The sequence below is a fragment of the Brachionichthys hirsutus genome, unplaced genomic scaffold, assembly GCF_040956055.1.
Source record: "Brachionichthys hirsutus isolate HB-005 unplaced genomic scaffold, CSIRO-AGI_Bhir_v1 contig_574, whole genome shotgun sequence".
Classification (NCBI taxonomy): domain Eukaryota; kingdom Metazoa; phylum Chordata; class Actinopteri; order Lophiiformes; family Brachionichthyidae; genus Brachionichthys; species Brachionichthys hirsutus.
In genome coordinates, this window is record NW_027180504.1 from 1 (window position 1) to 26,575 (window position 26,575).

General features: G+C 43.2%; 1 protein-coding gene across 1 annotated transcript; it reads left to right on the forward strand.

The window, feature by feature from the left end:
• Positions 1–716: 716 nt before the first annotated feature.
• Positions 717–24,797, forward strand: LOC137915688 (fibrocystin-L-like; the record flags this gene model as incomplete). Its single annotated transcript, XM_068758828.1, has 21 exons — positions 717–909; positions 1,435–1,577; positions 1,715–1,819; positions 2,148–2,333; positions 2,878–3,051; positions 3,244–3,449; positions 4,273–5,245; positions 6,740–6,988; positions 7,224–7,373; positions 8,369–8,543; positions 9,171–9,327; positions 11,360–11,516; positions 11,642–11,851; positions 13,880–14,009; positions 15,476–15,717; positions 19,308–19,426; positions 19,563–20,592; positions 21,421–21,612; positions 22,403–22,554; positions 24,094–24,250; positions 24,631–24,797. Coding segments are annotated over 21 exons (5,267 nt in total), but the record flags the coding sequence as incomplete, so codon positions are not given.
• Positions 24,798–26,575: the final 1,778 nt, after the last annotated feature.

Genomic DNA, 26,575 nt, shown 5'->3' on the forward strand with positions numbered 1-26,575 from the left:
CCGTTCGTCAAACAACAGACAGAATAGAATAATGTCTAATTCTTGTTTGTGTGCTTTCGTTTCTTGTTTGTGTGCTTTCGTTTCTTGTTTGCGTGCTTTAGTTTCTTGTTTGCGTGATTTCGTTTCTTGTTTGTGTGATTTCGTTTCTTGTTTGCGAGATTTCGTTTCTTGTTTGTGTGATTTCGTTTCTTGTTTGTGTGATTCATTTTCTTGTTTGTGTGCTTTCGTTTCTTGTTTGCGTGATTTCGTTTCTTGTTTGTGTGATTCATTTTCTTGTTTGTGTGCTTTCGTTTCTTGTTTGCGTGATTTCGTTTCTTGTTTGTGTGATTCATTTTCTTGTTTGCGTGATTTCGTTTCTTGTTTGTGTGATTTAATTTTTGTTTGTGTGATTTAGTTTTTGTGTGTGTGTTTTTTTCTTGTTTGTGATTCCTTCTTTATTGTGTGCGCTACGATTTGTTGTTGTGTTTTGCACTTCAGGGCCACCGTAGACTACAGTTAGAAAGTGTAACTGCTGTAAACCAAATTGCCTTCCGAGGGACAAAATCAATAAAAAGTATTTAGTATTACCTTTCTCCTCATCATCATGTCCACCAGCTCTCTAGTTTTTCCCATCATCGTCCCTACTCTCAGTCCGAAACTCTTCCATACCGATTATCTTTGTAACAGACTCAAGACGCTTCATGCATGTGATCTGACGGATATTTGCTTTTATGTAGGACACAGAGTTCTCACCATTCAGGGTTTGAACCTGGGAGGACCGAACAATGACAGCAAGGTGTTTGTAGGCACTGAAGAATGTGTCACCATGGAGTGGATTGCGACAAACATCACCTGCCTTCTCCCCGTGCTGCCACCCGACCTGTATTGTGTACAGGTGCAGGTTGGAAACAGTGGCTACCCTCAGACAAGGTGCGTGGGCCATGACAGACATTTTCACACTCTGTGATTCCACAAATTATTCCAATTCATCACCATCAGCAATGGCGACAATGTGTTCTTTGTTTGTTTTTCTATGACAACCCTCATATTACTATTTGTTTTACTTTGTTTGACGTGTTGAAAGATGTCAGGACAGAATGTCCTGTGAATGTATTTTTCAGGAAGTGTAAGAAGTTCAAAAGGGCATGAACAAAAACTTTACAAGTTCTTAGCGTGCATAGAAAATATAGCTTGCACAGGAAGTGTACTCATACACACATAAATGTTTTAAGTGCTGGTGAAAACATATTTTGTGTTCACAAAAACATTTCTTGAGAGCACATGATCTAGCTATTCAAGATCATTAAGTTTATATATCAGATCAATCAAACTGATCCGGGGTTACCTACTTATGTCATCATAGTAAAACTGGTGAAGTCTTTATAATAAAAGTCATTTATTAAAATCCATCATATATTAATCAGTTGGGACTGTATTGCACGTTTTGTTTCATAGCAATGGTGTGAACACAACCATTGAATACATCCTCCAAGTCAACAGCATCTACCCAGTGGCTGGCTCTTTAATGGGAGGAACCAGGCTGACTGTTTCTGGATATGGTTTTAGCAACAATGTTTCTGACAACACCGTCTCTGTTGGTAAGCGACATGGAGGGAGAATAGAAATCCCATCATGCAACTTCTCCAAAACAGCTTTATTCAGAATTTTAAAAACTCAAATATGTAAAAGCAGCTGCTCCAGGTTTCATGCATGATGTTATGTTGTTTTTTAACAGGAGGAATCGATTGCGATGTGATGACAGCCTCAGAAAATGAGCTGCAGTGTGTTATGCAAGCAGTGGCGAAGAACCACACTGTCACCAACCAGGGAGTTCACCATAGTAGGTTTATGTTTCCATGCTTTTTGCATGTGTCAAACTAAATCCTAGTTCACCTAAGTTGTGTACAAAAGATGGAGGATTCATTTGCTAGAAACTGCTTGTGGCATGAAGATGCAAAGCAGTTGGGGAATTGGATGATTGATCACAGGTGTGACTGCTCTGCCGCTCCATTCTCTGCCACGCCCACTGTCAAAAGAGAGGGAGAGAGGAAAATGAATGAAAAACAAACCAAGGAAAAACCCAGAACCCCAACAAGCTGAACAAATAGAGAATATTTATATATAGAGAATATTTATAAGACAAGTTAACATTTGTCTCTGTTTTGTAGTCTATGGAAAGGGATATGCATGGGATCCTTCCTCATTGACTGTGTCTGTTGGAGACAGACTAATATGGAAATGGGAGGCTCAAATCGAACGGTCGCAGACATTTGCCGTCTATAGTGTGTCCAGCCCAGGTAACACCACCTATAATGGGGGACCAATCTACAGTGGAAGGACCAGGACCTCCAAAGGTACAATGCTAAGATATCGTAGCTCAGGAGAAATCAGATGTAAAGTCTCTCAAATTAAAAGGAAAATTCCACCTAAATAGTTTGGCAGTTTAAGATGTCATTGCTTTTTTACGGTCTATGCATATAAAGCATTATTTTTTGTACAGGTTTGTAACTGTGTCTGTATGATAGATTTTATTTTTAGTACATTGTATTTTATTTTTTGCTTAGCAGATTTTGCATAGCTTCCTCCTAATCAATAGTATTTTTCTTTTTCACCTAATTTATCATTCTACACCTATTGTTTGCATTTTAACAATCTTGAATTATACTCTTGATCTTATTACTCTTAATATTATTTTATAAATATATTATTATCACTGTATTATACTTATTTATTAGAATAACTTCTTTGCTGGCTTAGGTATGATGCATTTAAGCACAGCATTAGCTCTCTGGATTCGGGGGGTATATCATGTGTTAACGTTCGGTCAGTCCTCTCTGTGTGTATTCATGTATTTCTTGGAAAAAAGTTATATCATGAAATGTCTCTCACTTCCCTCAGGGTATTTAAGGTATCGATTCACCATACCGGGGAATTATTACTTCTCCAGTGGCTTCATAAACGATGCCGGAACCTTGCAGATGCAAGGAGTCGTCAAAGTGAGACCTCGAGAGGATAAGAGCAACAAAATCTCAGTCAGGGTGGGAAACCAGGATGCCAAATATGTGGCTGGAGGTAACTGTTTATGTGGATAAGCTAGTGTTCAGCAGCCTCATCCTCTAATGTGTGTGTGTGTGTGTGTGTGTGTGTGTGAATTTATTAATAGAAAGATAGGAAATCAAGTCAGACGTCCACGAGGTCCGTATTTGTTGCTCGGCAGGACAAATCATTGCAGTTCATGAATGGATTGAACTATCTCTCCTTCAGGTTATCATTGTGTCTCCAGAGCCACCTCACCGTGCGTCGCTTCCAGAGACTGCCAAGAGCCCAACCTGCCTCCAGAGGGCCTTTTCTTCGTCACCTCCTCCTGCTTCACCCCCACAGTGGAGTCCATCTCTCCCAACCAGGGCTCCTACCACCAGGTCATCCACATCCAGGGAAGTGGCTTCGGCATCATCACCTGCGCCAATGAGGTTTGTTTCATTTTCAAGTCTAGATTCTGCACTAACATTTTCATACAAATAATAAAACGTTTGATAACATTAGACTTAATATTTATTTGTCAGGGTCTACAGAAGTAAAAACAATAAAAGAGCACAACTCGCACTCCATTGCGTGTGTAAGACGTGGGTAGACTGAACACCTGGACTCCCACCAGCTCAGTGGGTCTGCACTTATTTGGATAAGCGGCTCCTCAAGATACGAGCTGACTTATTTTGCCTTTGTGTCAACCACGTCAAAATGTGTCCAGATTTTACTACGTTTTCTATCACTAGTTTTTTCCCTTACCCTTTCTAGCGCGTCGTTTGTCTCTAGTCTAAAGTTCTCCTCTCTCCCTGCCTCCCTTTTGTTTCGTCCGTTCGCTGTGCTGCATGTGCGTAACCCCCCCCCCCCTCTTCCCCCGCTCGTTGTGGACACGCAGATGCCCACACACATCTCGACCAATCACGTTAGACTTTAACATAATTTTTTTTGGCTCACAATCAGCTCCCAATGACGGGAACCGGCTCCTGTCGTTCACTTCAAAGTCTGAAGCGTGATCTACGGGCGGCACACATGCTTTATTACAGCACGGACACCCGACAATGTTAATTAGGTGATATTAGAAAAATAAAAAATAAAAAATAAATTATTTTTGGGTGATATTGGAAAATTTCTCGCGGCACACCGGTTGGGAAGCACTGTTGTAGACTATGAACTTAATTGTTTGTGTTTAAAGCCATGTTTTTCTCCACGTTTAATACAGTAGCCTTAAAGTTCATTTGGCTAATGCTGTTGTATCCCTTCATCCTGGAGGTGATGGTGGGAGGTCATCCTTGTCAGGTGATCAACAGCACTTCCTCTGAGATCAGCTGCCATCTCAGCTACAACAGTGAGCTTCCCATTGGCATCGTTCATGTTGTAGAGGTCAGAGTCAACAACCTTGGAAATGGCATCATCGCTATACCGAAAGAGATCAACCGTCGATTTGTGGTTCTGCCTGTGATTGATTCAGTCTCGCCTCTGACTGGCAGCCTCACCGGCTCCACCCGACTCCACATCCTTGGTTCTGGTTTCTCTGATGGACAAGTGACTGTAGCCAACGAGCCCTGTATCATTGTGTCAGTCAATTACACTTCAATCATCTGTAACACCGCTCCTTCTCAGCCTCACAATGGTGATGTTGTCTTCCATATGGGTCGGATCCAAAGCTCTTGTGTGTCTGACTGCTCCTTCCTGTACTCTTCCGCTGTCACGCCCACGGTCACCAGTATTTCCCCGAACAGCATCAGTCAACCAACCACAGTCACCCTCGATGGTTCAGAGTTTGGCAGCGATGTAGATGATGTGTCAGTGTTTGCCAGCGGAATAGAGCTGAAAGTCAATGCCGTGAAAGACACCAGCATCAATCTGAGCGTGAATGCCCTGCCGGCTGGTGACCACCTGCTCAAAATTATTGTGAGAAGTAAAGGCCTTGCATCAAGTGCAGTGACCCTGACCAGCCTTCCCCAAGCCGTCCTCAGCCCTGAAGAAGGCAGCCTTGCAGGAAATACCCTTCTTGTAATCACTGGAAATGGCTTTGTTCCGGGCAACACCGGTGTGATGGTCGGCAGCAAGCCCTGCAAGATTGAAAAAGTAACTTCAGGTTTGCTTCACTGCATGACGCCTCCTCACAGCGAAGGACAGGTGACTGTCAACATTCAGGTCTTTTTGGTGCAGTACCCTCCTCTCAGCTTCAACTACTCTGCAGCTCACACTCCCGTCATCAAATCTGTCATCCCAGCATCTGGTAATTATAGTTCTGTATCTCCTGCTGGTATATAGTTAAGTTTAATTCAGTTCTTTCAATCCTTATACATAGAGTTTTAGGTTTTGTTTTGTGTGAAATATTCAGTCTCATTCATACTAATAATTTAACTCTAAATAGTCCTTGAATGTGCATGGAATTTTGCTCAACCAGTCCAAATGTGTTTTTGAACTTGGAGAAGGAATTCGACCGTGTCCCTCGGGGTGTCCTGTCGGGGAGTCCTCCGGGAGTATGGGGTATCGGACCCCTGATAACGGGCCATCAGTTCCCGATATTTGATCAGAGCTTGGTCCGCATTGCCGGCAGGAATTTGAACACATTTCCAGTGCTGGTTTCACTCCGGGAGGGCTGCCCTTTGTCACTGATTCTGTTCAGAACTTTTATGGACAGAATTTCTAGGCGTTGAGTCCGGTTTGGTGACCTCAGGATTGGGTCTTTTTGCAGATGATGTGATCCTATTGGATCCATCAGGCTGTGCCCTCCATCTCTCACTGGATCGGTTCGCAGCCGCGTGTGAAGCGGCCGGGTTGAGAATCAGCACCTCGAAATCTGAGGCCATGGTTCGCTGAGCCGAAAGGCAAAGCTCTCAATTTACCAGTCGATCTTTGTTACTACCCTCACCTGTGGTCACGAGCTTTGGGTAGTGACAGAAAGAACAAGATTGCCGGTATAAGGCGCCGAAATGAGCTCTCCCCTCGAAATAGGGTGAGAAGCTCAGTCATCCGGGAGGAGCTCGGAGTAGAACCGCTGCTCCTCCATGTTGAGAGGAGCCAGATGAGGTGGGCATCTATTTTGGATGCCTCCCGGACGCCTCCCTGGTGAGGTGTTCAGGGCACGACCCACCGGGAGGAGACCATGGGGAACACCCATGACATGCTGGAAAGACTATGTCTCTCGGCTGGCCTGGGAACGCCTCGGGATCCCCCCGGAAGAGCTGGAAGAAGTGGCCGGGGAGAGGGAAGTCTGTGCTTCCCTGCTCAGGCTGCTGCCCCCTGCGACTCGGCCCCGGATAAGCGGTTGAAGATGGATAATGTCACTTTCAGTTTTTCACGCTACACTCTCTAACATCTCATCGATTAATTGATGCCAAGCATACGTACAGCAGCTCTGTTTCTTTCTTTGATAGCCAGATGCATCTTCTTTAACTCGAAAGCTGCATCATATCCATTTCCATGATTAGCGTGTGTTGGTGAAGCGCAAAATGACTGAAAAACTTAGTGTGAGTGTGTAGAAATCCATTAATTAGCCACATCATTGTATGACTTATTCCCGCATGGGGAAAACAGTTAGCAGTTTATCGTCTTTTAATGGCGTACAGAACGTTTATTTAAACACGTTTCATGAATTCTGCCTGCGGTGGAATCAAATAAGGGTTTAGCTCCATTTGTCATGAGTTATCTCACGAACCAAAAGCCATTTGGCGGAAGCTTATTTCTTTCATATCATATTGATTCACTCTGTGCCTATTTCCCACAGGGCCGAGTGGTGCAGTCCTCAGAATCACAGGTTCAGGATTTGGCTACGAGTCTCAGCAAATCAACGTCACCATCAATGACGTCCTCTGTGATGTGTCCTCAGTCTCTGACACACAGATTGAGTGTAAAGCAGGAGACAACCCGGGGGGGGCTTACCTGGTAATGCTGAATCACGACAGCCAGGGCAATGCCCAGTCAGATGTCATGTTCTCGTATGAGCTGACTCTGAGCAGCGTACAGCCGAACGAGGGTAGGTGGAGATGTCTCCATATGAATGAATGAATGAATGCATGAATGCTAATTATAAAGGGGGGTGTCTTGTTAAATTCAAGCCCCTCAGAATCCATTCCAGCTCCCTAAAGGATTATCCCCAATGACCTTGTAATCCTTTTTGATTAAACGAAATAGTTTACTGCTTTAGTGCATCACAATTTACAGGTTTTATATTTTCATAGTGAGAAAGTTCTTTCTCGTGTGTGATTCAGGCAGTTTTGGTGGCAGTGCTCTGCTGTCTGTTCTGGGTTCTGGGTTCGACCCACAAAACTCTACCGTGATGATCTGTGAGGAGGAGTGTGAGGTTCTCAGACGAATGTCGACATCGACCCAACTCTACTGTCTTTCTCCATTCAACAAAGGTAAGTTTGGTTTACATCATTTCACCTTAACGATTCACTCAGATGCAGTTCAACGTATCATCTCATCCATGTTTGTTAAGGAAAAAGTATGTGCTGTCCTCACTACTACTGTACTTTCGGTTTGTCCCCGGAGGGTTCGCCACAGTAAATCAACGTTCTCCAATCCACCCTGTCCTTTGCATCGTCCTCCCCAACACCAGCAACTCTCATGTCCTCCCTCACTACGTCCATGTATCTTCTCCTGGGACGATCTCTAGTCCTGTTCCCTGGCAGTTCCATCCTCAGCATCCTTCTACCGATATAGTCCCCGTCTCTCCTCTGGACATGTCCAAACCATCAAAGTCTGGTCTCTCTGACCTTGTCTCCAAAACGTCTAACCTTCACTGTCCCTCTTATTGTCTCGTTTCTAACTGCTTGACTGGAGCATAATAATGCAGTCAGATAACTCTTTGACAAATTGACAGGTGCATTGTGTTCTGAAATAATTTCTTAGATTATCAGATTAACTCAATTGGCAGAACAAAAAAACAAAAAAAACAGATCTACCATCAGAAAGGATGAAACGCTTTTACAAGTTAGGAATGTGTTCCTGCAGGTTTCTGGTATTTTGTTTTTGATGATGATGAATATATTTATTAGAATGTTAGAGTACAGGTACAGTCACACAGTAGCATGTATTACAGTACAAATACAGTCACACAGTAGCATGTATTACAGTACAAATAAAGTCAAACATCCTGTCTAAGAGGAGCATTTCAAAAAAGCCCTTGCGTTCTTGTTTCCATTGAAAGTCCTTAGTACATAGTTCACATACATGTTCACAGACTCACGCAAAGTTAATGCTGTCTGTCTGATCGGAATCAGTTTTCAGGAGATGATACAAGAATGTGCCATAAAACAATGACATGTCATGAATGATGAAGCACGCATTTTAATTCTTCCTGTTCTTTTGTCAACCGAATGTGACTGTGCTGGTTTGTCTTGTGTATTTTTAGGTAGCCAGTCAGAGTTGAGCTGCGTGGTTGCTGTTATTAACCCGTTGGATACAGTAAACATGCCGAATGGCTACACCTACAAAACTCAGTTGACTCCGGTGATCACTGATGTTTCTCCTCGTAGAGGAGGCACTGCTGGAGGCACCTGGCTCACAATCAGAGGCTACGGTTTCAGGTGCAATGAAAGAAGAGAGAATGTGGTTTGACAGATGACACAATGGAGGAATCCGCCCAGATTCTGACCGGTTGTTAAGAATTAAGTGCTCAACTTACGTGACACAATGACTTTTGTGTCACGAGATGTCCTTCATAGAGTTTAATGCAATGACATGTCAACACACAGTGTCCAGAGGTCCTTAGTCTTGTATGACAAGCACAAAGTATTTTGTGAATACAATTTTATGCATACAACAAACAGAAATATTTCCTTATAAATACACACACACACACTTGTCCCTCCCCTATTTCATGTGATACAGTATTTTTTTTGTTATATTTTTAGCTTGTGGGATTCCAACACCTATAAATAAGTGATATAATTGGTTCTTGAACTCTAACATGCTTCATTTACTTCCTGCTTACTGTTACTTCATAGCATTGAGATGTATTGTGTTAAAAGATAATAAGTCTTTTGCTCTTTCGTCTGCTCTATTTAATTTAATTTCATTATACTAACATTTTTATTCAGTGTATCCGCCTAATCCTTATATTGCCTGATATTTTAATCTCTAGACAATATACAGTATAGTATTTCTTTTTTGCCATCTTTCCCACATACTTTTCCTCTCCTTTTCCTCTACAGCACGGAAATGAATGAAGTCAATGTTACTATCGCAGGGTCAGTGTGTGATGTTCAGTCCTCCAGTGACGCACACATCATATGCTTGACAAACTCTCAGCAGCATTCTCAAGAAACCAAAGTCAGAGTCAGCATCAGAGACCTCGGCAAAGCCAAGCAGGTGAGAGAGGTGTAAAAACCCGGTGGTTGTGGGAGACATAAATATACACTCATATACATAGAACCCCTATGTCGGCTCTCCATTTCTAAAGGGTTAAATGAGTAAATGAGTAAACAGTGGCTTTCTCCTAGGGAGATTTACCCTGCGGCTTCAACGGTCTCGCTATTAGAAATCACTTAGGCTGAAACTAACATTTAACATCTTAACATAGCTTTTAGAATCTGGATGTTACGTCATAGAAGTAGTCAATCAGGAGAAATAAGTTTTATAATTTCTCTGAATTTATTGTAGGCATAAGCAATAAGCGGAGCAGAAAACATATAAATAACAAAAGCTAAAATCCAATCATAATAAATACTACTCAACCTCAGCTTTCCCTAACCACTGATCCTTCAACACCCCGAGTGTCCGTCCTTGTCATCATCCATTCAAGGGAGAAACTATTCTCCCTTGAATTCTCCCTTTGTGCATAATGCCCTCTGTTGCTCCTCGGGGCGTGCTCTTCAGTCAAAGTGGGGAATTCCAAAAAATGTATCAAAAGGGAAACAGAATAAGGGTCAAAAGGAATATTAATTTGAGAGATGGAACTCTTCCATTGGGCCCAAACAAAAGAGTTAAATCCTCTGCCGCGTAGAGCAGGACGCTGGAGGTGCTTTTTGATGAAGTCTCGCTGGGTTCCTCCATCACCTCAGAGTGTGGTCACGCTGCAGGTTGGAATTTCACTTTACAGAACAGGATGGCGAGTGTCGAGAACGCTCTAACTCACTTCGTGGTTTCAGCGAGCTTCCTCTGCAGTTGTTTAAAATAGCTGAAAATGTATTCTCTTTGAAAGCAGCACCACGTAGGCGATAAACAGGAAAAAGAAACCAAAAAGTCAATTCAACTCCGTCTCCTCACAACAGCCGGTGTGAGTTTGCTCTGAATCCATCTCGTCTTATTCCTGCTACACATTTTTGAACCTAAGTGCATGCAATTACTTTCCTCCTCGAACTCTGGAACTCTCCGTACCTTCTTGCTGCCACGCACTTGCGGCTATTTGGGAGAACTAGAACCTCTCCCACCGAGGCCCCGAAGATTTCCCTGCTTTCTGGCAGCTCAGAGTCTTTTATAGTTCCAGTTATTCTCCACGCGAGTCACGTGTTTTCTGATAAAAATTCTGTATTTCTCTTTTTTCTTCTTCTAAACACCAGGTGTTGAGAGGGGACGTCATCTCTTGGCCCCCCTTCACTCTCTCCACCAGCCTCTCTCTGTTCCTCAGTTGAATCTTCACCTAGTCTCTCTGTGTCCTGGAGTCACCTCTCCCAGTTCTGTGTCCCCAGTTGAATCCTCAATTAGTTCTCTCTGTGTCCTGGAGTCACCTCTCCCAGTTCTGTGTCCCCAGTTGACTCCTCACCCAGTTCTGTCTGTGTCCTGGAGTCACCTCTCCTTCATTTTGTTCAGGCATCCCAGGCGGCCATGGTAAGAGTCCTGTGGCTCTTCACTTTGCCATCATCTTCTCAAAATGTCCGCTCCACCCCGCCTTGTCTGTGTCTTCACCTGAACCATAATTTTAGCTCTGATCCTCCATTTTGGTCTTGTGACCATATTTGGTCCTGCATTTCCTCTTTCTCTGCTTCACTCAAAGTCATTACCTTCTCAAAATGTCCCTGATTAACCCTTTAACATTCAGTACAGTCAAACGTTTGATAAAGAGATCATATACCAATTTATTATATACCATTATCAATTCTTAACAGTTGATTTTCTCACAGATCATCATTTTACATAATCATTATGACCATGACATATTGTGTTACATGTTATACCCATGTTAATATCTTCTTATTTGATTCTTATCAATGCTCTAACCGATTTTATTAATGCAAAAAGCTGTTATCCTTTGAGTTGGCCTAGAGAGGGAGACATTTGACCTCAACCTAACTTGACAGAGGACAAGTCCCATTAAGGCTGCCAAAACACACAGTGTCTGTTTCACAATGTGCTGTCCACTCAGTGGATGTATCTGTCTTAAGCCTGTTTCTTTTTTCTTTAGGAAAGTGCAGATTTCTTCTACATTGATGTGTGGTCGTCCAGATTCACATGGGGTGGTCTGCCTCCCCCTGAGAAGGGTTCCTTTGCTGTTATAACTAAAGGCCAGACCATCCTGTTGGACATTAGCACCCCAGTGCTGAAAATGCTCCTTATTCAAGGTACAAACATCAGTACATGTAAAAACAGAGAAAGAAAACCCTCCTCACATCCAGTGTCGTTGATCAAAGCCTGAAGGTGAAACCTTGGACCTTTAGTGTATAACTTGCTGTTTCGTTGCACTCAGGGGGGACACTGATCTTTGATGAAGCAGACATCGAGCTGCAGGCAGAAAACATCCTGATCACAGATGGTGGACATTTGCAGATCGGGACAGAGGAGGCACCATTCCAGCACAAGGCCATCATCACCCTTCATGGACATGTACGCTCAGTTGAACTCCCCATTTATGGAGCCAAGACACTGGCTGTCTGGGAGGGAGTGCTGGACCTGCATGGTATGAACGCACAAAGACAGCATCGATACCACTCTCTGTTACAAGAGCTAATGGAGTACTGTACATAATATAAACCAATATATGAACGGATACACCAAAAATATCCATCCATCCATCCATCGTCATCCGCTTATCCGGGGCCGGGTCGCGGGGGCAGCAGCCTCAGCGGGGAAGTCCAGACTTCCCTCTCCCCGGCCACATCCTCTAGCTCTTCCGGGGGGATCCCGAGGCATTCCTAGGCCAGCCTAGAGACATAGTCTCTTCAGCGTGTCCTGGGTCTTCCCCGTGGTCTCCTCCCGGTGGGACGTGCCCTGAACAGCTCACAAGGGAGGCGTCCATGAGGCATCCTAAATAGGTGCCCAAGTCACCTCATCTGGCTCCTCTCAACGCGGAGGAGCAGTGGCTCTACTCCAAGCTCCTCCCGGATGACTGAGCTTTTCACCCGATCTCTAAGGAGAGCCCAGCCACCCTACGGAGGAAGCTCATTTCAGCCGCTTGTACCCGCGATCTTGTTCTTTCGGTCACTACCCAAAGCTCGTGACCGTAGGTGAGGGTAGGAACGAAGATCGACCGGTAAATCGAGAGCTTCTCCTTTCGGCTCAGCTCTCTCTTCACCATGACGGATCTGTGCAGAGTCCGCATCACTGCAGACGCTGCACCGATCCGTCTGTCAATCTCCCGCTCCACCCTTCCCTCACTCGTGAGCAAGACCCCGAGGTACTTGAACTCCTCCACTTGGGGCAGGATTTCCTCCCCAACCAGGAGGGTGCACTCCACCCTTTTCCGGCTGAGAACCATGGCCTCGGATTTGGAGGTGTTCATTCTCATCCCAAAAATATAAAACTTAAAATACAAATAAATCCAAAGTGGCCATATTTGAAACACTCGTTAAGCTGGTGCAGTGGTCCCCAACCAGCGGCCCAGTGCCGGTCCATGAGGCATTTGTTACCGGGCCGCACAGAAAGAATAACTAATGCATACAATTTCCATTGTATTGATTATTAGCGTCTAAAAGGTGTTTTATTTTGAAAAACGACCGGATCTTTGCCAACGTAACATTCGCCTGTGAATTTTCACGCTTTACGTGATACGTTACTAAACACAGACATGAACTAGCCAAAATTAAATTAAAGAACAAATGTCGTTGGAGAGCTTCTTTGCTAATGGGACAGTCCAACTGAGGAGGAAGAAGAGCCGCCGATAACCTCCAAGAAAATAAACCTTTTAACAGACAAACCAGGAGTCAGACTTAAAACTCAGATTTATCTACAGCTGCCTGCCTTCGTTAACGAGGTAACAAAGGGGTCAAAACTGCTTCAGCACATAGAGACAAAGAATCCCGAAGTAAAAGACAAGAACCCTGAATTAAAAATCAAGAATGTGGCATTTATGAAACAAAAAACCTGACCATGAAGGACAGAAGCGATTATTGCGACCACAGCTAATGGTGAGTAGATATTGGTGTAATACGTGTTTAATAGTTATTGCAAGTGCATAATATAAAGTTTATTGGTAAGATTAGATTCCTCTTTTTTTATTTAATTACCCCCCCTTGTCTGTGAAAAAATTGCCCGCCATGAAACCAGTCCGTGGCAGGAAAAAGGTCGGGGACCGCTGAGCTAGCGGACATCTCTGTATGAATCAAATCTTTACCAATGCAGATTGAATAAATGAATAAGCCAAACCAGTGGTCAAAGATTGTAGAGGTTTGCTGCTACTGGCATGTCGGTGCTATGTAAATGCTAATGAGGAGACTTATTGCAGTTGCTGCACCAGACATAAAGCTAACCTGCAGGTTAGACTGCATGTCTGAGCTCCACCACTGTTGACCCAAAAACTCACATTCATGCCTCCGTTTCATCTATATTGCATGTTTTAATGCATGTTGAAATTTCTTCCCAAACCCCAGTTATTGACATCATATCACAATAATTGGACCTCGTAGATTAACTTAAGTCATCTGTCCTGTGGGAATGTTCTCATTACTTTCTTCACTCAGGTGTAATTGTTCACAACCTGTCCGTCCAGGTGTTCCAGTTCCTGTCCCCTGGACCCATTTGTCCCAAACAGCCCCCCAGGGCTCCAGCACCCTGACCCTAATGAAGAGAGTGACATGGAAAGCTGGAGATGAAATTGTCATTGCTTCTACTGGTGACAGGTACAGCGAAGTCTACAGTTTATGATTGTAAAAAAATGAGTGAATACCTCAAAATCTAACATTTTAGGAAGCTTATTGAAATATTAGTATTAATAAGTGGCACTCTGGAGTGGCAGAGAATTATGTCAGAGTAGGTCAGGACATGTATGACAGTTGTACGACAGAAGTGATGTGTGCAGGGGAGTTTAATGTAGAGGTGGGATGCACCAGAGATCAGGTTTAACCCCCTTTTTGTTTGCCATGGTGATGGATAGACTAACAGATGAGGTGAGACGGGAAGCTCCTTGGAATATGATGTTTGCAGATGACATTGTGATCTGCATTGAGAGCAGGGCGCATGTAGAGGAGAATCTGAAGAAGTGGAGGTCTGCTCTAGAAAAGAGAGGAATGAAGGTGAGAGGAGTAAAACAGAGTACATGTGTGTAAATGAGAATGTCCAAGGGGGGACAGTGAAGTTACAAGGAATAGAGGGTAGAGCACTTCAGGGACTTTGGGTCAACAGTGCAGAGTGATGGAGAATGTGGAAAGGAAGTGAAGAAGGCAGTGTGCAGGCAGGCTGGAATGGGTGGAGGAGAGTAGCAGGTGTGCTCTGTGATGGGAGAGTGTTGGTGAAGCCAGCCATGATGTATGGATTAGACACAGTTGCTTTACAGTTAAAAGTGGCGGAGATGAAGAAGCTGAGGTTCTCCTTGGGAGTGACCATGTTTAATAGGATTAGAAATGAGACAATAAGAGGTACAGTGAAGGTTAAACGTTTTGTAGATAAGATCAGAGACCAGACTTTGATGGTTTGGACATGTCCAGAGGAGAGATAGTAACTGGTAGAAGGATGTTGAGGATGGAACTTCCAGGGAACAGGGCTAGAGGTCGACCCAGGAGAAGATACATGGACGTAGTGAGGGAGGACATGAGAGTGGCTGGTGTTGGGGAGGACGATGCAAAGGACAGGGTGAAGTGGAGAACGTTGATTTACTGTGGCGACCCCTCACGGAACAAGCCGAAAGTACAGCAGCAGTAGTAGTAATCGAAATCTTCCATTTTAAAATAGGGTAAAATGATAATACAGTGTAAAAACCCAAACTATGCCTTCTTCTGTGTAGCTATTTGCAGCCAGCAAGAGATAGCCTTACTAATAATTATCTAGGTATGAAAAAATATTTTGAACCTTTAGTATCTTATTAAATTTGTTGTTTCCCTTAAATAAAGCAGAAACAGGGAAATGAGGAACACCCGAAAAACTAGCTAGAGCACTGATGTTAACTGGTGTAGCAGCCCAATGACACTATTGTCTGAATTATGGGAAGTACAAATTAAATATTGAATAGGATTATTTTAAGATGCCTTTAGTAAAACAAGGCATTAAATAAAATGAAGACAACAACAAATAAACAAGAGCTCTACTTTCTGGTACCAATAAAAATGTGTGGAGGTTTATTTGTGGTAAATGCCATTTATGCTCTTTCCAGACATAGCCAGCGAGAGAATGAAAAGAGGACAATCGCTGCCGTGTCGTCTGACGGCAACACAATAACGCTGACCGAACCTCTCGCTTACACTCATCTCGGGGTGACCGTCACGCTGCCTGATGGCACAAACTTTGGAGGCAGAGCTGAAGTGGGTCTCCTCACCAGGAACATCGTGGTACAAGGCTCTCAAAACCAAGAATGGAAAGACAAGATTGATGCCTGTCCCAATGAGTTTAGCCCAGGTTCTGTATTTCAGTGGATTATGATAATATTTGAATTTTATTGGTCTTAACTCTGCTCTGAATGTCCTGTAAAAATAGAAAATATCAGACATAGCATCTTTGTTGTGAGAGAAGTTATTACATGCTCAAACTGAGAACAAATTTAGATTCACATATACGCCATATACTGTAATTAGCATTTTATTCCGTGGAGGCTTATTTCTAGATTGTGTACTTTTATAGACTTTTACGCGGGCACAACTTGCACTCAGGAGTGTCTGCCAGGCCCCAAGTGTGAAGGTTGGCCATGCTTGGGAGGACGTGGTAGACCGATTGTATGAGGAACTTTGTGCGCAGAGGTTCAGCTCTCCATAGCTCTGCGCAGGTGATTTTTGGACATGCCGACCATCTTGTTGCAAAGTTCTTCCTCCACCTCTGCACGGATCTTATCTTGGATCAGTTGCCGCTTCTCCTTTCCACTGGTATGGTCGTAGCGTGGCTTAGGAAAGCTACCAAGGCCTGCCCTCCCCATTGCTATGGTTCCAAGCAAGGTTTTATGCCTCACCTTTGTCTCCACTCTGCTAACAGCTTAGAAAGCCTTTATTGTCATTGCATAGTGGATATACAACGAGATTCGGAGTCTTGTGCCTGCCACTTCCTCCCGGTCATAACCAGGATTCCTGTCAAGGACACCTTGACATCTGCCGAGTCCCTGTACATCATCACCGTTCTGGAGTGGGTGACTTTGAACTCTTCTTTTAGTCCACTGAAAGGGAGGGACAAATCAATAAAAAGTATTTAGTATTTAGAGGTGCAGCTTGGTGGAATGGCTATGCAGGGCAATGCTGTTTAAGGACTGAGGGAGCCCCAGCCATCTCCTGAGAAACTGGCTGATGGTCTTCTCTAGTGCCTCTACCACGGTCATCGGTACCTTGTAGACTAATAGTGGCCAGAGTATTTAAGGCAGGACTGCTGGCACTTCCAGGCCTTCAAATTTCCTCAGAGACCGGATTTGTTGATGGCTGTAAGCCAAGGTGACAAGTCATTCTTGGTCTGCTGCTGCATCCTTCAGGGATCTGTTAAAGATTTTACCCAGGCTCTCAACAGGATTTTTGGTCACTGTTGGAATATTGGTCCCTGCCAGTGTAAAGCGGAAATGTTTGGCCACTTAACCTTTTTCAGAACCAGAGACCTTAAATTTGCTGGCTTAAATCTAATTGTTGCCCATGAGATGAGCTTTTCAAGCCCCTGAAGGAGCCACCTGCACCCAAGACCAGATGTAGCCATCACTGTTACATTGTCCACAAAATCTCTTATTGTCGGGCAGATGTTACTTGGCCTGAGGAGACTCTTGTGCAAAAGTTGTTGTAATAGTCTATGATGAGATTGCAGATTTTCTGAGGAACTTGGTGTCTTGTCAGTACTGTTTCGACAGGCTTGTGCAGGATAGAACCGTAGGCATTGGTTAAGTCAAGCCAGAGGGTTGCCAAGTCTCCTTTGCTTTCCTTTGCCTCCTGGATCAGCTGTGTCACAACTCCGGTATGCTCCAGGGACTCCCGGAACTCCCCCCTTCTGGTCAGAGGTGTCTATGTAGGCATTCTTCAAGAGGAACTCTGTTCGTCATTTAGACACAAACTTAAAGAAAATCTTGCACTCAATGCTGAGCTCTGAGATTATACGAAACTGCTGGATGCTACTAGAGTTCTCTTCCTTCGGGATCCAGATGCCACCGGCATACCTCCGCTGGGTGGCGACTTTCCCTCTCTGCCAGATCACCTTTAAGATCTTCCACAGCTGTTTGAGAAGCCGTGGACACTGCTTGTTGACCATGTAAGGTACGGTGCTGGGGCCGGCAACCAAGCCAGATCTTGCGGCTGTGACAGCTTATTTTACCTCTGCCAGGGTGGTTGCAGACCTATTGAATTGGGGGACTGTTGCTAGAGGTGTCACCAGTGCCTTGCAAGGGCCAAGCTCTTGATCTCTTGAAGTGTCACTGAAGGTGGTATTGAGATGATGTTGATCTCTTCTACGGGGCAGGCAAGGTGGCCGCTTTGCTTTAGGCCCAATATATCACAGCTTGAGGCGGGCCTGTGTCCTTTCCACACCAACTTCCCCTGTCATCTCAGATCCACCTCCTGCAATCAGTTAATTCCTGTCCCCTGTGGTCCTCTCATCACCTGCAACACATCTCTCATCAGCCCGGACTCTATATATAATCAACTCAGTCCGACAGGGCAGGCCTCTCCTCTGCCTTGGCTGCCTTGAACTGGCACCTCAAGTATTCCAATTCTTGTTTCAGCTGGTTTATCTTGACTTCCAGCTGGATGAGCTTTGCTGGGTTGCTTGCTCTTCGCATTTGTTCCACTCCAAAATGCTCAGCTCCTGTATTCATTATGAGGTAGCATATGGTTTGGAGTTTCTGGTCAGCACTGCCCTTCGAGATGGCATTCAGGCTCGTATCTACGTCCTCACCCAACTTGGTCCACTCCTTGCTGTTGGCAACAGGCCACTTTACGGGACGATGTTCAAATTTCCTGCTTGGTGGGGGGATGAGTGTTTCTTGGAGGTTCCGGGTGCTGTGGGGGGACGAGTGTTTCTTGGAGGTTTCGGGTGCTGTGGGGGGACTCCAAACCTGGCTCCTCCTCCATCTGACCAAAATCTGCAGTTGGTGCATCAAGGACTGTTGCGTCAGCTGCCGCCCCCTGAGCGTCGCTTCACTTGTTTACTCCCGAGGCAGGCCATCTTTGTCTGGTGGATCTTCAGACTGCTTGGGTTTTTGCAGACTTTGCCGCATATGCAGACTGTGCTCGGAATCTGTTGTCCATTTGCTTGGGTCGTTGCCAGTAAATCCGTCCTGTTTGGGATGCTCATCCTCCCTCCCTCACGGACATCCCTTGGGGTTTTTCCCGTAGATTTTTCATAGCAAGTTTAGGTGCTCCCTCACGGGAGCTGTAGGTTGGGCGGCTAACCTTTCCAACCCAAGCTGCTGTCTCTCCGGGCTGTCCGTTGTCTCTTTAGCCATCACCACTCTTTTCATGGACGTCCTCCAGACTTTCCTGGAAGTCACTGGCTGGGCCAGATGTGACAGAACTTTAATACACCTTACAATGATTCTTGGACACGCCATCAGTGATAAACCAGGGGTCACTGGGTGTTTTGGGTCTTTAATCATCATACACCCTCTAACTCCAAGGAGTTTGAGCACTCTCTGAAGTGAATGTCCAGCGAAACCGCTGCACCTGAATTCAACTGGCTCACAGCGGGCTTTCCAGCCATTGCTCCAGCACTGCAATGAGCTCAAAGTATTTGGCAAACTTGGGCTCATTTGCCTCATCAATCCGGTTCTCTAAGGGGGCAGTCTGTTCCAGCAGAATGACTTGTTTGGTGGACTCCGATGTTAACACCATATCTGGGCGGAGTGAAGTGGTAACTATGTTGGCCGAAAAAGGTAATTAAACAATACAGATCATTTCATTAAAAAAATATATAATGCATGTTGAAGGCTTGACTCCATCACATACCTTGTACGTATTATGAGATAATAATATATATATTAGTAAATGTCAGTATGTTCATGTAATATTAAGGCATATTCTGTCACTTTGTTGTAGATCAATTTGCAACCCAAACTTGTTTCCAAGGAAAGCTTGGGGAGGAAATCGGAGCAGACCAGTTTGGATGCAGCATCATGTTACAGAATCTTGCAGTTGGCAGAATAGAATATGTTGAGGTGCAATGCTTTTAAAATTTCATCTGAAACCTAGTTTTCTGTTATTCTACACTGCCCATTATTGCTCTGTTTTGATCAGCGGTAGTTGTACCTTTTTTATTATGGAGTGCAAACAAGTCTTTCTGCTATCTCACAGGTTTTCCATGCCGGACAGGCCTTTAGATTCGGACGTTATCCCATCCGCTTTCATCGGATGAGAGACATTAACAATCAACCATATGTGAGGGGTTGTGCTATCCATGAAACATTCAACAGGGCAGTAAACATCCATGACACTCACAATTTACTATTGGAGTTCAATGTCGTTCATAACATCAGGGGCAATGCTTTCTTCATGGAGGATGGCATTGAGACACAGAACATCATCCAGTATAACCTGGCAGTGTCGGTCAAACAAAGCACCAGCCTGCTGAACGATGACATCACCCCTGCTGCCTACTGGTCCACCCATGCCAGCAACATCATCCGACACAATGCCGCTGCAGGAGGGACTCACTTTGGCTTCTTGTACCGCATGCACGAGCATCCCGAGGGTGCATCTTTTGACAGAAACATCTGCCTGGAGATGATTCCCCTGGGGGAATTTTATAACAACACTGTACACTCACAAGGCTGGTTTGGTCTTTGGATCTTTGAGGATTATTTCCCCATGAAGGATGGGGTTTGCCACTCCAAAAGCCCGGAACCTGCCGTCTTCTCCTTCCTCACCACCTGGAACTGTGAGAAAGGTGCTGAGTGGGTTAACGTCGGTGCTGTGCAGTTCAAACAATTTGTCATGCTCAACAATGAGAAAGCTGGTATTGAAGCCAAGCGCCTGATTCCTTCTGCAGTGACAGGTTTTGGATTAGATGCAGGAGCAATAGTGTTCGACAGCATTATCGTGAGTCACGTTGATGAGCTCGGGCTGGGAGAGGAGCACTGCACAAGTCAAGGTGTCATTGTGCCTTTAGACGATGGCCTGAGTGTCCTTAACACAACATTCATCAACTTCAATCGGCAAAAGTGTTCAGCCATCGGGTTTACCTCCATTGATGGGAGTTGCACAGACCATTGTGGCGGCTGGTCATCCAGATATGGACAGCTGAAGTTCTTCAACTCACAGAACAAGGTTTTCTTCAGGCGGGAGCATGAAGCATGGCTACTCGACGTTGATGGCTCCCTGACAGGTACTCATATTTCTCTCATTAATATTCAATCTATTTGACTGCTAAGACTTCAACCAAGGAGGTCCTGTTGTCATTTTGTCATTAGTAGCAGGCAAAAATGTACTATTCCATTGACCATAGGACCTCCACCAATGTTGTCATTTTGTCAGTACTGTAATAGTTGGTACAAATTGACTATTGCAATGACAAAAGAAAAATGCATTTTTAGCTAAATTAAAATTGTTTCACACACTAAGCTTTAAGCCTATGAATGTAGACCTGTAAAAGCAGCTAAACATTTATATTTTTTTAAAAGATTACCTAAACTCAATTGTATCATATTTGATACACTTGATTTGTCAGGATTTTGAAACTTCTACATAAGATAAAGATTTTTTTCTTGAAAAACCTGTTGTAGGTATATAATCAGACACATACATTTGAATTTTGCACACACAAAAATGCAGAGTGTAGCAAAAATAATACGCTCAAGTATGGAAATTCATGATTTTTTGCAGGGGGAAATTTGTTATGGTTCCATAAATACTTTTTTTCTCTCGATTATTTCCTTGTACAGGATTTTCCGGGTTTGAGCAGTTCAACAAACATCTCTCAGAAACGAGTGAATAATTCATTTGTTAAGAACTATTTCCAGGAGTGTATACATATATCAGTAATAAAAAGAATGGGAGGTTTCTGTCTTCAGATTGATATATTTGGTTGTCAGATAACATTTTAACAATACAGTTCAGCACATTTTATATCATTATTTATTTGATATTTGATGAAAATCAGTTATTGTTTTTATTATCATGTTGAACTGGGTGCTGTTCATTTTGATCATTTCAGGTAAACCTGACCATAAAGTCGTGCCTATGAGCTCCTTGCTGGACCGTGCTCACTGTTCCCCGAGCCCTGAATTCAGCGTGGGTTTCCCCGCCGCTGTCTGCGACCACACTGTCAACTTACATCGTTTGGCATTAAATAAACCAACTCCAAGCGCTCTGGAGTGGAAGGATGTTGTCATAACCAACGAACATGGTACTTATTAAATACTCTCTTATTGCTTTCAAAGCAAAGTTGTATCTGCATCCATCGCTGACCTCTAGTGAACATTAGTTTGAATTGTGGTAAATAATGAAAAGGTTGCTTGTCACTCCCCAACCCCCCCAAAAAACAGCAACAATAAAATAAATCAAACTCTAACTAGAAATTCAACCAAACAGAATGGAAACATTTTAATATGCAATGCAGCTACGGTCTGGAATAGCTTATCAGAAGACACGTGATTTCCAGAAACATGTCACTGTGGGCTGGTGAGCCCTTCCAAATCTTTGCCGACACCAAAGTATCATCATCTTTATTTTCTTTTGTGTGATAACAATCCAGGCATAGTGTCATTACAAGCAATGTCAGCCCATCAAAATGTAATTTAATAAACAGACTGTGGAGAAATGAAGAGTGAAAGGATGCAAAGGACAGGGTGAAGTGTCGAAGGTTCATTTGCTGTGGCGACTACTGAAAAAGAGAGATTAAGACTTCTGCAGCCCGTTTCCTGCCTTCAGTTGAACCAAAAATGCAAAAATGCAACCACTTCACTTTAGCCATTGTTTAGCATTTATAACTGTAAATAAGGAGATATATAAACATCTGATAAATTTTCCATAGTAGAGTGTAATGAAGTGTAAACAGATTTTTTCTTTAACAGCTAGAATTTTCAGATAATGAATATAAAAAAAATACAGCTGTACTATGTAAATCTTTTATAGAAAGAAGACCATTAATTGCATTAAGACTGTTGTCTTTGTTGTTATTAAACTCCCTCATACAGGTTCAAGTGTGATTCCACATCTGGAGAAGAAACTCACTCATGGATTTTGCTGGATGTCTCTGCTGCCCTCAAAAACAACATACAATTTGTACTTTAAGAACTCGGGTCATATCACCAACATCACTTATAATGCAAAATTCTATGGCTTCAAGGTAAATGAACAATGTGTGATAAAAAATTAGCAATACAGTAGTCCCTCATTTTCCGTGGGGGTTACGTTCCAAAAACAACCCGCAATAAGTGAAATCCGCAATGTAGCGATCTTTATTTTTTTCAATTATTATACATGTACATACATGTTTACCCTCGCCGAAGCGGAGGCGAGGGTATTGCAATTGGGTGCGTTTGTATGTATGTCTGTCTGTCTGTCTGTCTGTCTGTTTGTTTGCTTGTTTGTCTGTCCGGGCGCATAACTCAAATACTAGTAACCCAATCGACTTGAAATTTTTACACAAGCAAGGTTCTGTCCGTGGCTTGGTCCTCCCCGTGAATGGCGTTGATCCGGATCTGGATCCAGATTCTAGAATTATTTTTGCCCTCGCCAAAGAGGAAGCGAGGGTATTGCAATTGGGTCCGTTTGTATGTCTGTATGTTTGTCTGTCTGTTTGCTTGTCTGTCTGAGCACATAACTCAAAAACTAGTAACCCAATCAACTTGAAATTTTTACACAAGCAAGGTTCTGTCCGTGGCTCGGTCCTCCCTGACAATGGCGTTGATCCGGATCTGGATCCAGATTCTAGAATTATTTTTATATCTGGAATTGTGCCTGTGCTGTAAACTGTCACTTTAAGAGGGAGGGAAACGAATGGCATGATGGGAAAAAGAGTCCAGAAGGTGTCCTGTAGTATGTACCGGAGCAGCAAGCTAGCGCAGGTTTGGCCCCTCTGATCCGGAAGCCCTGTTTACTGTCTCACAAGATCCAATAGTCTTTTGGAGCCGAGGGTCTGCAATCTCTGATTGTCGTTTTCTAGTTTAAGGCTGTAAAACCCCTCACCACACACTTTATACACGTTTAACAGTCAGGCATTAATCTTCATAGATTGTTTCAGTATTATAGAATGAAACCAAAGATCAAAACCCGTTTTCAGAACTAAACATTTGTTTGAGAAATATAAATATATAGTACGTACAGTAAACGTTTTCCTGTTAATAATGTTAAGGCGTGCAGGTCGAGGAAAGAGCCGCTTGGAGTGCAGAAGAACAAATATTCTACTCGTGCTGTCTTTAGCCTCTCATGCTGCTTTATTGGATAGCTTAGCACAGCGGAACGGCAGCGGCTACATATATCAACAGGAAGAAACAATACCTAAAAGGGATGTGATGTTTATGCTCCTACAAAATAAAAGCCTCTTTTTACACAGAGAATAAGAGCGCTATAAAACAAACGCTTAACAAATAAACGTGATAGCTTCTAGAAATAACAAATTTAATTTTAATGATCAACCTACGAGGTTGAACACATAAGAAGTTGTTAATAGCAACTCGTGCATATTTCACAGTTCCTCCGACCGCGCCTTCGTCCTTGCGCCATTTCAAGGCGCGGTCAAGTGCAAAAAATAAATTCTGAAAAATTGCATTAAAACTTCACGAAGTCGCGGAAGATGAACCGCATTATATCGAGGGACTACTGTATACTCAATTTTGTTTGTTCATACTTAGGTTTTATTCCTTCAACTTTTTTGTCCACACAGCCGGATGAATATGTGATCATCAGCCACAACTTCACCCAGAGTGTAGACAGGGTCCACATCATCGATGACAGGAACGGCTCTTCAGCACAGCTGACATTCAGCAACAGCAACGGGGACTGGTACTTCAACAAGACCTCCAATGTCCTCTCCTACATTGGTTAGGCACACTTTAATATGGATACTGTATGAAATGTTTGATTATTCCTGTCCTATTTGGTAGCTACGTCCTAGTGTCATGTCTCGCGCTTTCCATTTCCAACGTTCATGTCATTTGTGTTTTGTTTTGGTTTTACGGCCTATAAATTATAAATTCACAGCCCAAAACGTTCACAAATACTGGCTATGAGCATAAACATGGTAAATTGATGTGATTATTGCCATTTTCTTCAGTGGTGATGCCATTATCAGTGTGTGAAGGCCATGTCACAGTGTGTGTGTCCATAGAATCCATGCCCTTGATGGTTTAGCAGAAAGCGTTCAGGCGTGTATCTAATGATTGAGTGATTCTTTGCATTTTATATTGTTCTGTGCGTGCAGTGTCTGGGAGGACGAGCCAGCGTCTGCACCGGGACAGCGTTGACCGCTCTCTGGTTGACACGCAGGTCAACTTTAAGGTCTACCGCTGCTTCTTCCCCAGCTGCATCGAACCACCTCCAGCCGCACTGACCCCGCCTTTTGCCAATCAACCTGACAACTTTACGTAGGTTTAACATTTTATTCTTTACCTCTTAATTACTTCTTACTACAACAATATAAACATTATCCAGTGGAGCTGGTGGACAATATTGGTTAAAACCTGCAAAACCTAAAAATAAATATTTTTTTGTCATTAAATATTTCAACTAATTATTGCCAGCAGGTCCTGGTGATGATTTTAATCAACTTAAAATAACCTTAAATCATGGATCCAAATGGCTTCATGCAATGTTGTGGAATGACAAAAGATGTCTGCCCTGCGATTAGGTGGCATCTCATCTAACCCAAACCCTAACCCCGTCTCTCTCCCATAGCCAGCTGGGATAGGTTTCAGCAGACATGTGACCTGTGGCTGAAGATGAATGATTCTTGTAACGACAGTTATCAAAAGCAAATTGAAAAAAAACAGCAATAGAATAAACCGTAATTGAGTGATGAAAAATTTGGGGCACAAAAATATGAACGCTCTCTTTGTAAGGGTTTGAGTTTTGACAGCTGTATTAATCATTTTTGTTCCTGGTACTTCTCTGCATTCATTCTCTCTCATTCCCTCTCGGCAGGGAGCGTGGCAGAGGACCGATAGGCTGATCCAAGCAGACACACCTGTAACCCATCATTCCATCATTCCTTCACCAGAACACTAGTTACTGGATTATTTTATTGGCATTGGCTCCATTTACATGGACAGAATTTATTTAATCCGATTAGAGTTCGGAGAAAAATTGTGTTCGGATGCACTGTGTTCATGGACCCTAAACATATTGATTCGATTAGGATTTGCGCGTTTCTGCATCACACTTTCGAACGGGAAAAAATATTTTGACATGCGCAATTTATACCAAATATACAGGAAATAGTAGAAGAAGAAGAAGCCGTAGCGACTTCCGTTGTAAACAAAACATCGCTCCGCCCTTTACTGCTTGAAACGTTAGCGTTACTTTGCGCGTTTTCCCCGTTTGCGCTCTTAGTTTCCTCCTTTTATATCTCTGTAACATGTTTGTCTCAGATATTGACCAGTTCTGCCTTATACCCGCCGTGTCTTTTTGATTGGATTGAGCTTGAATGGGTCAGACTAATCTGATTTGGGTGTGTACATGAAGCATTTTTGCTTCATGTCCTTTTTTTAATCTGATTAAATGTGTCCATGTAAACGCACCTAGTGTCTCCCATGCTCGTCCTGTGTCAATCCATACTGTTTGCTCTGTGATGCCTTAACACTCTTGTCCAGTTAAACATTCACAAAATGTGCAAAGAGAAAGTGGAATAAAATAAGCAATACTTACATGGAGTGGCATGCAAGTGTATAGCACTGCCAAAGAAAAAACAATACTTTTTTTAACCACTTGGTTTTTAAAATGTATTTATGGATTTCATCTGTAATTAACATAGAACCAAAGTAGCGTTAATATGAAACTAATAATTATACCATGGACTGCTGCAGAAATAAAACGAAGGTCTTTACAGCAGACACACACTCTCTGTCTCTGTCGGCATGGCTGCACAGATGCCAGAGACACCGAATGCAATGACCAAATCTAGAGTATCCTGCCAGTGTTTACACATATATTCAATAACTTAACTTTTAGACACTGTAGTGTTATTGAATATCTGTGTAGTGTCTCTCTTCAATGAGTTATTGATGCCGGAAGTCCAAATCTGTGAATATCCTTCCAACTTTACCGAACTATATTGTCAATCATCATAACATGACAAAGTGGCAAATTAATCTAACTAATGATTTAAAGAATTATTTCATAAAACAGTATATACCTGTAACAAAACTCAT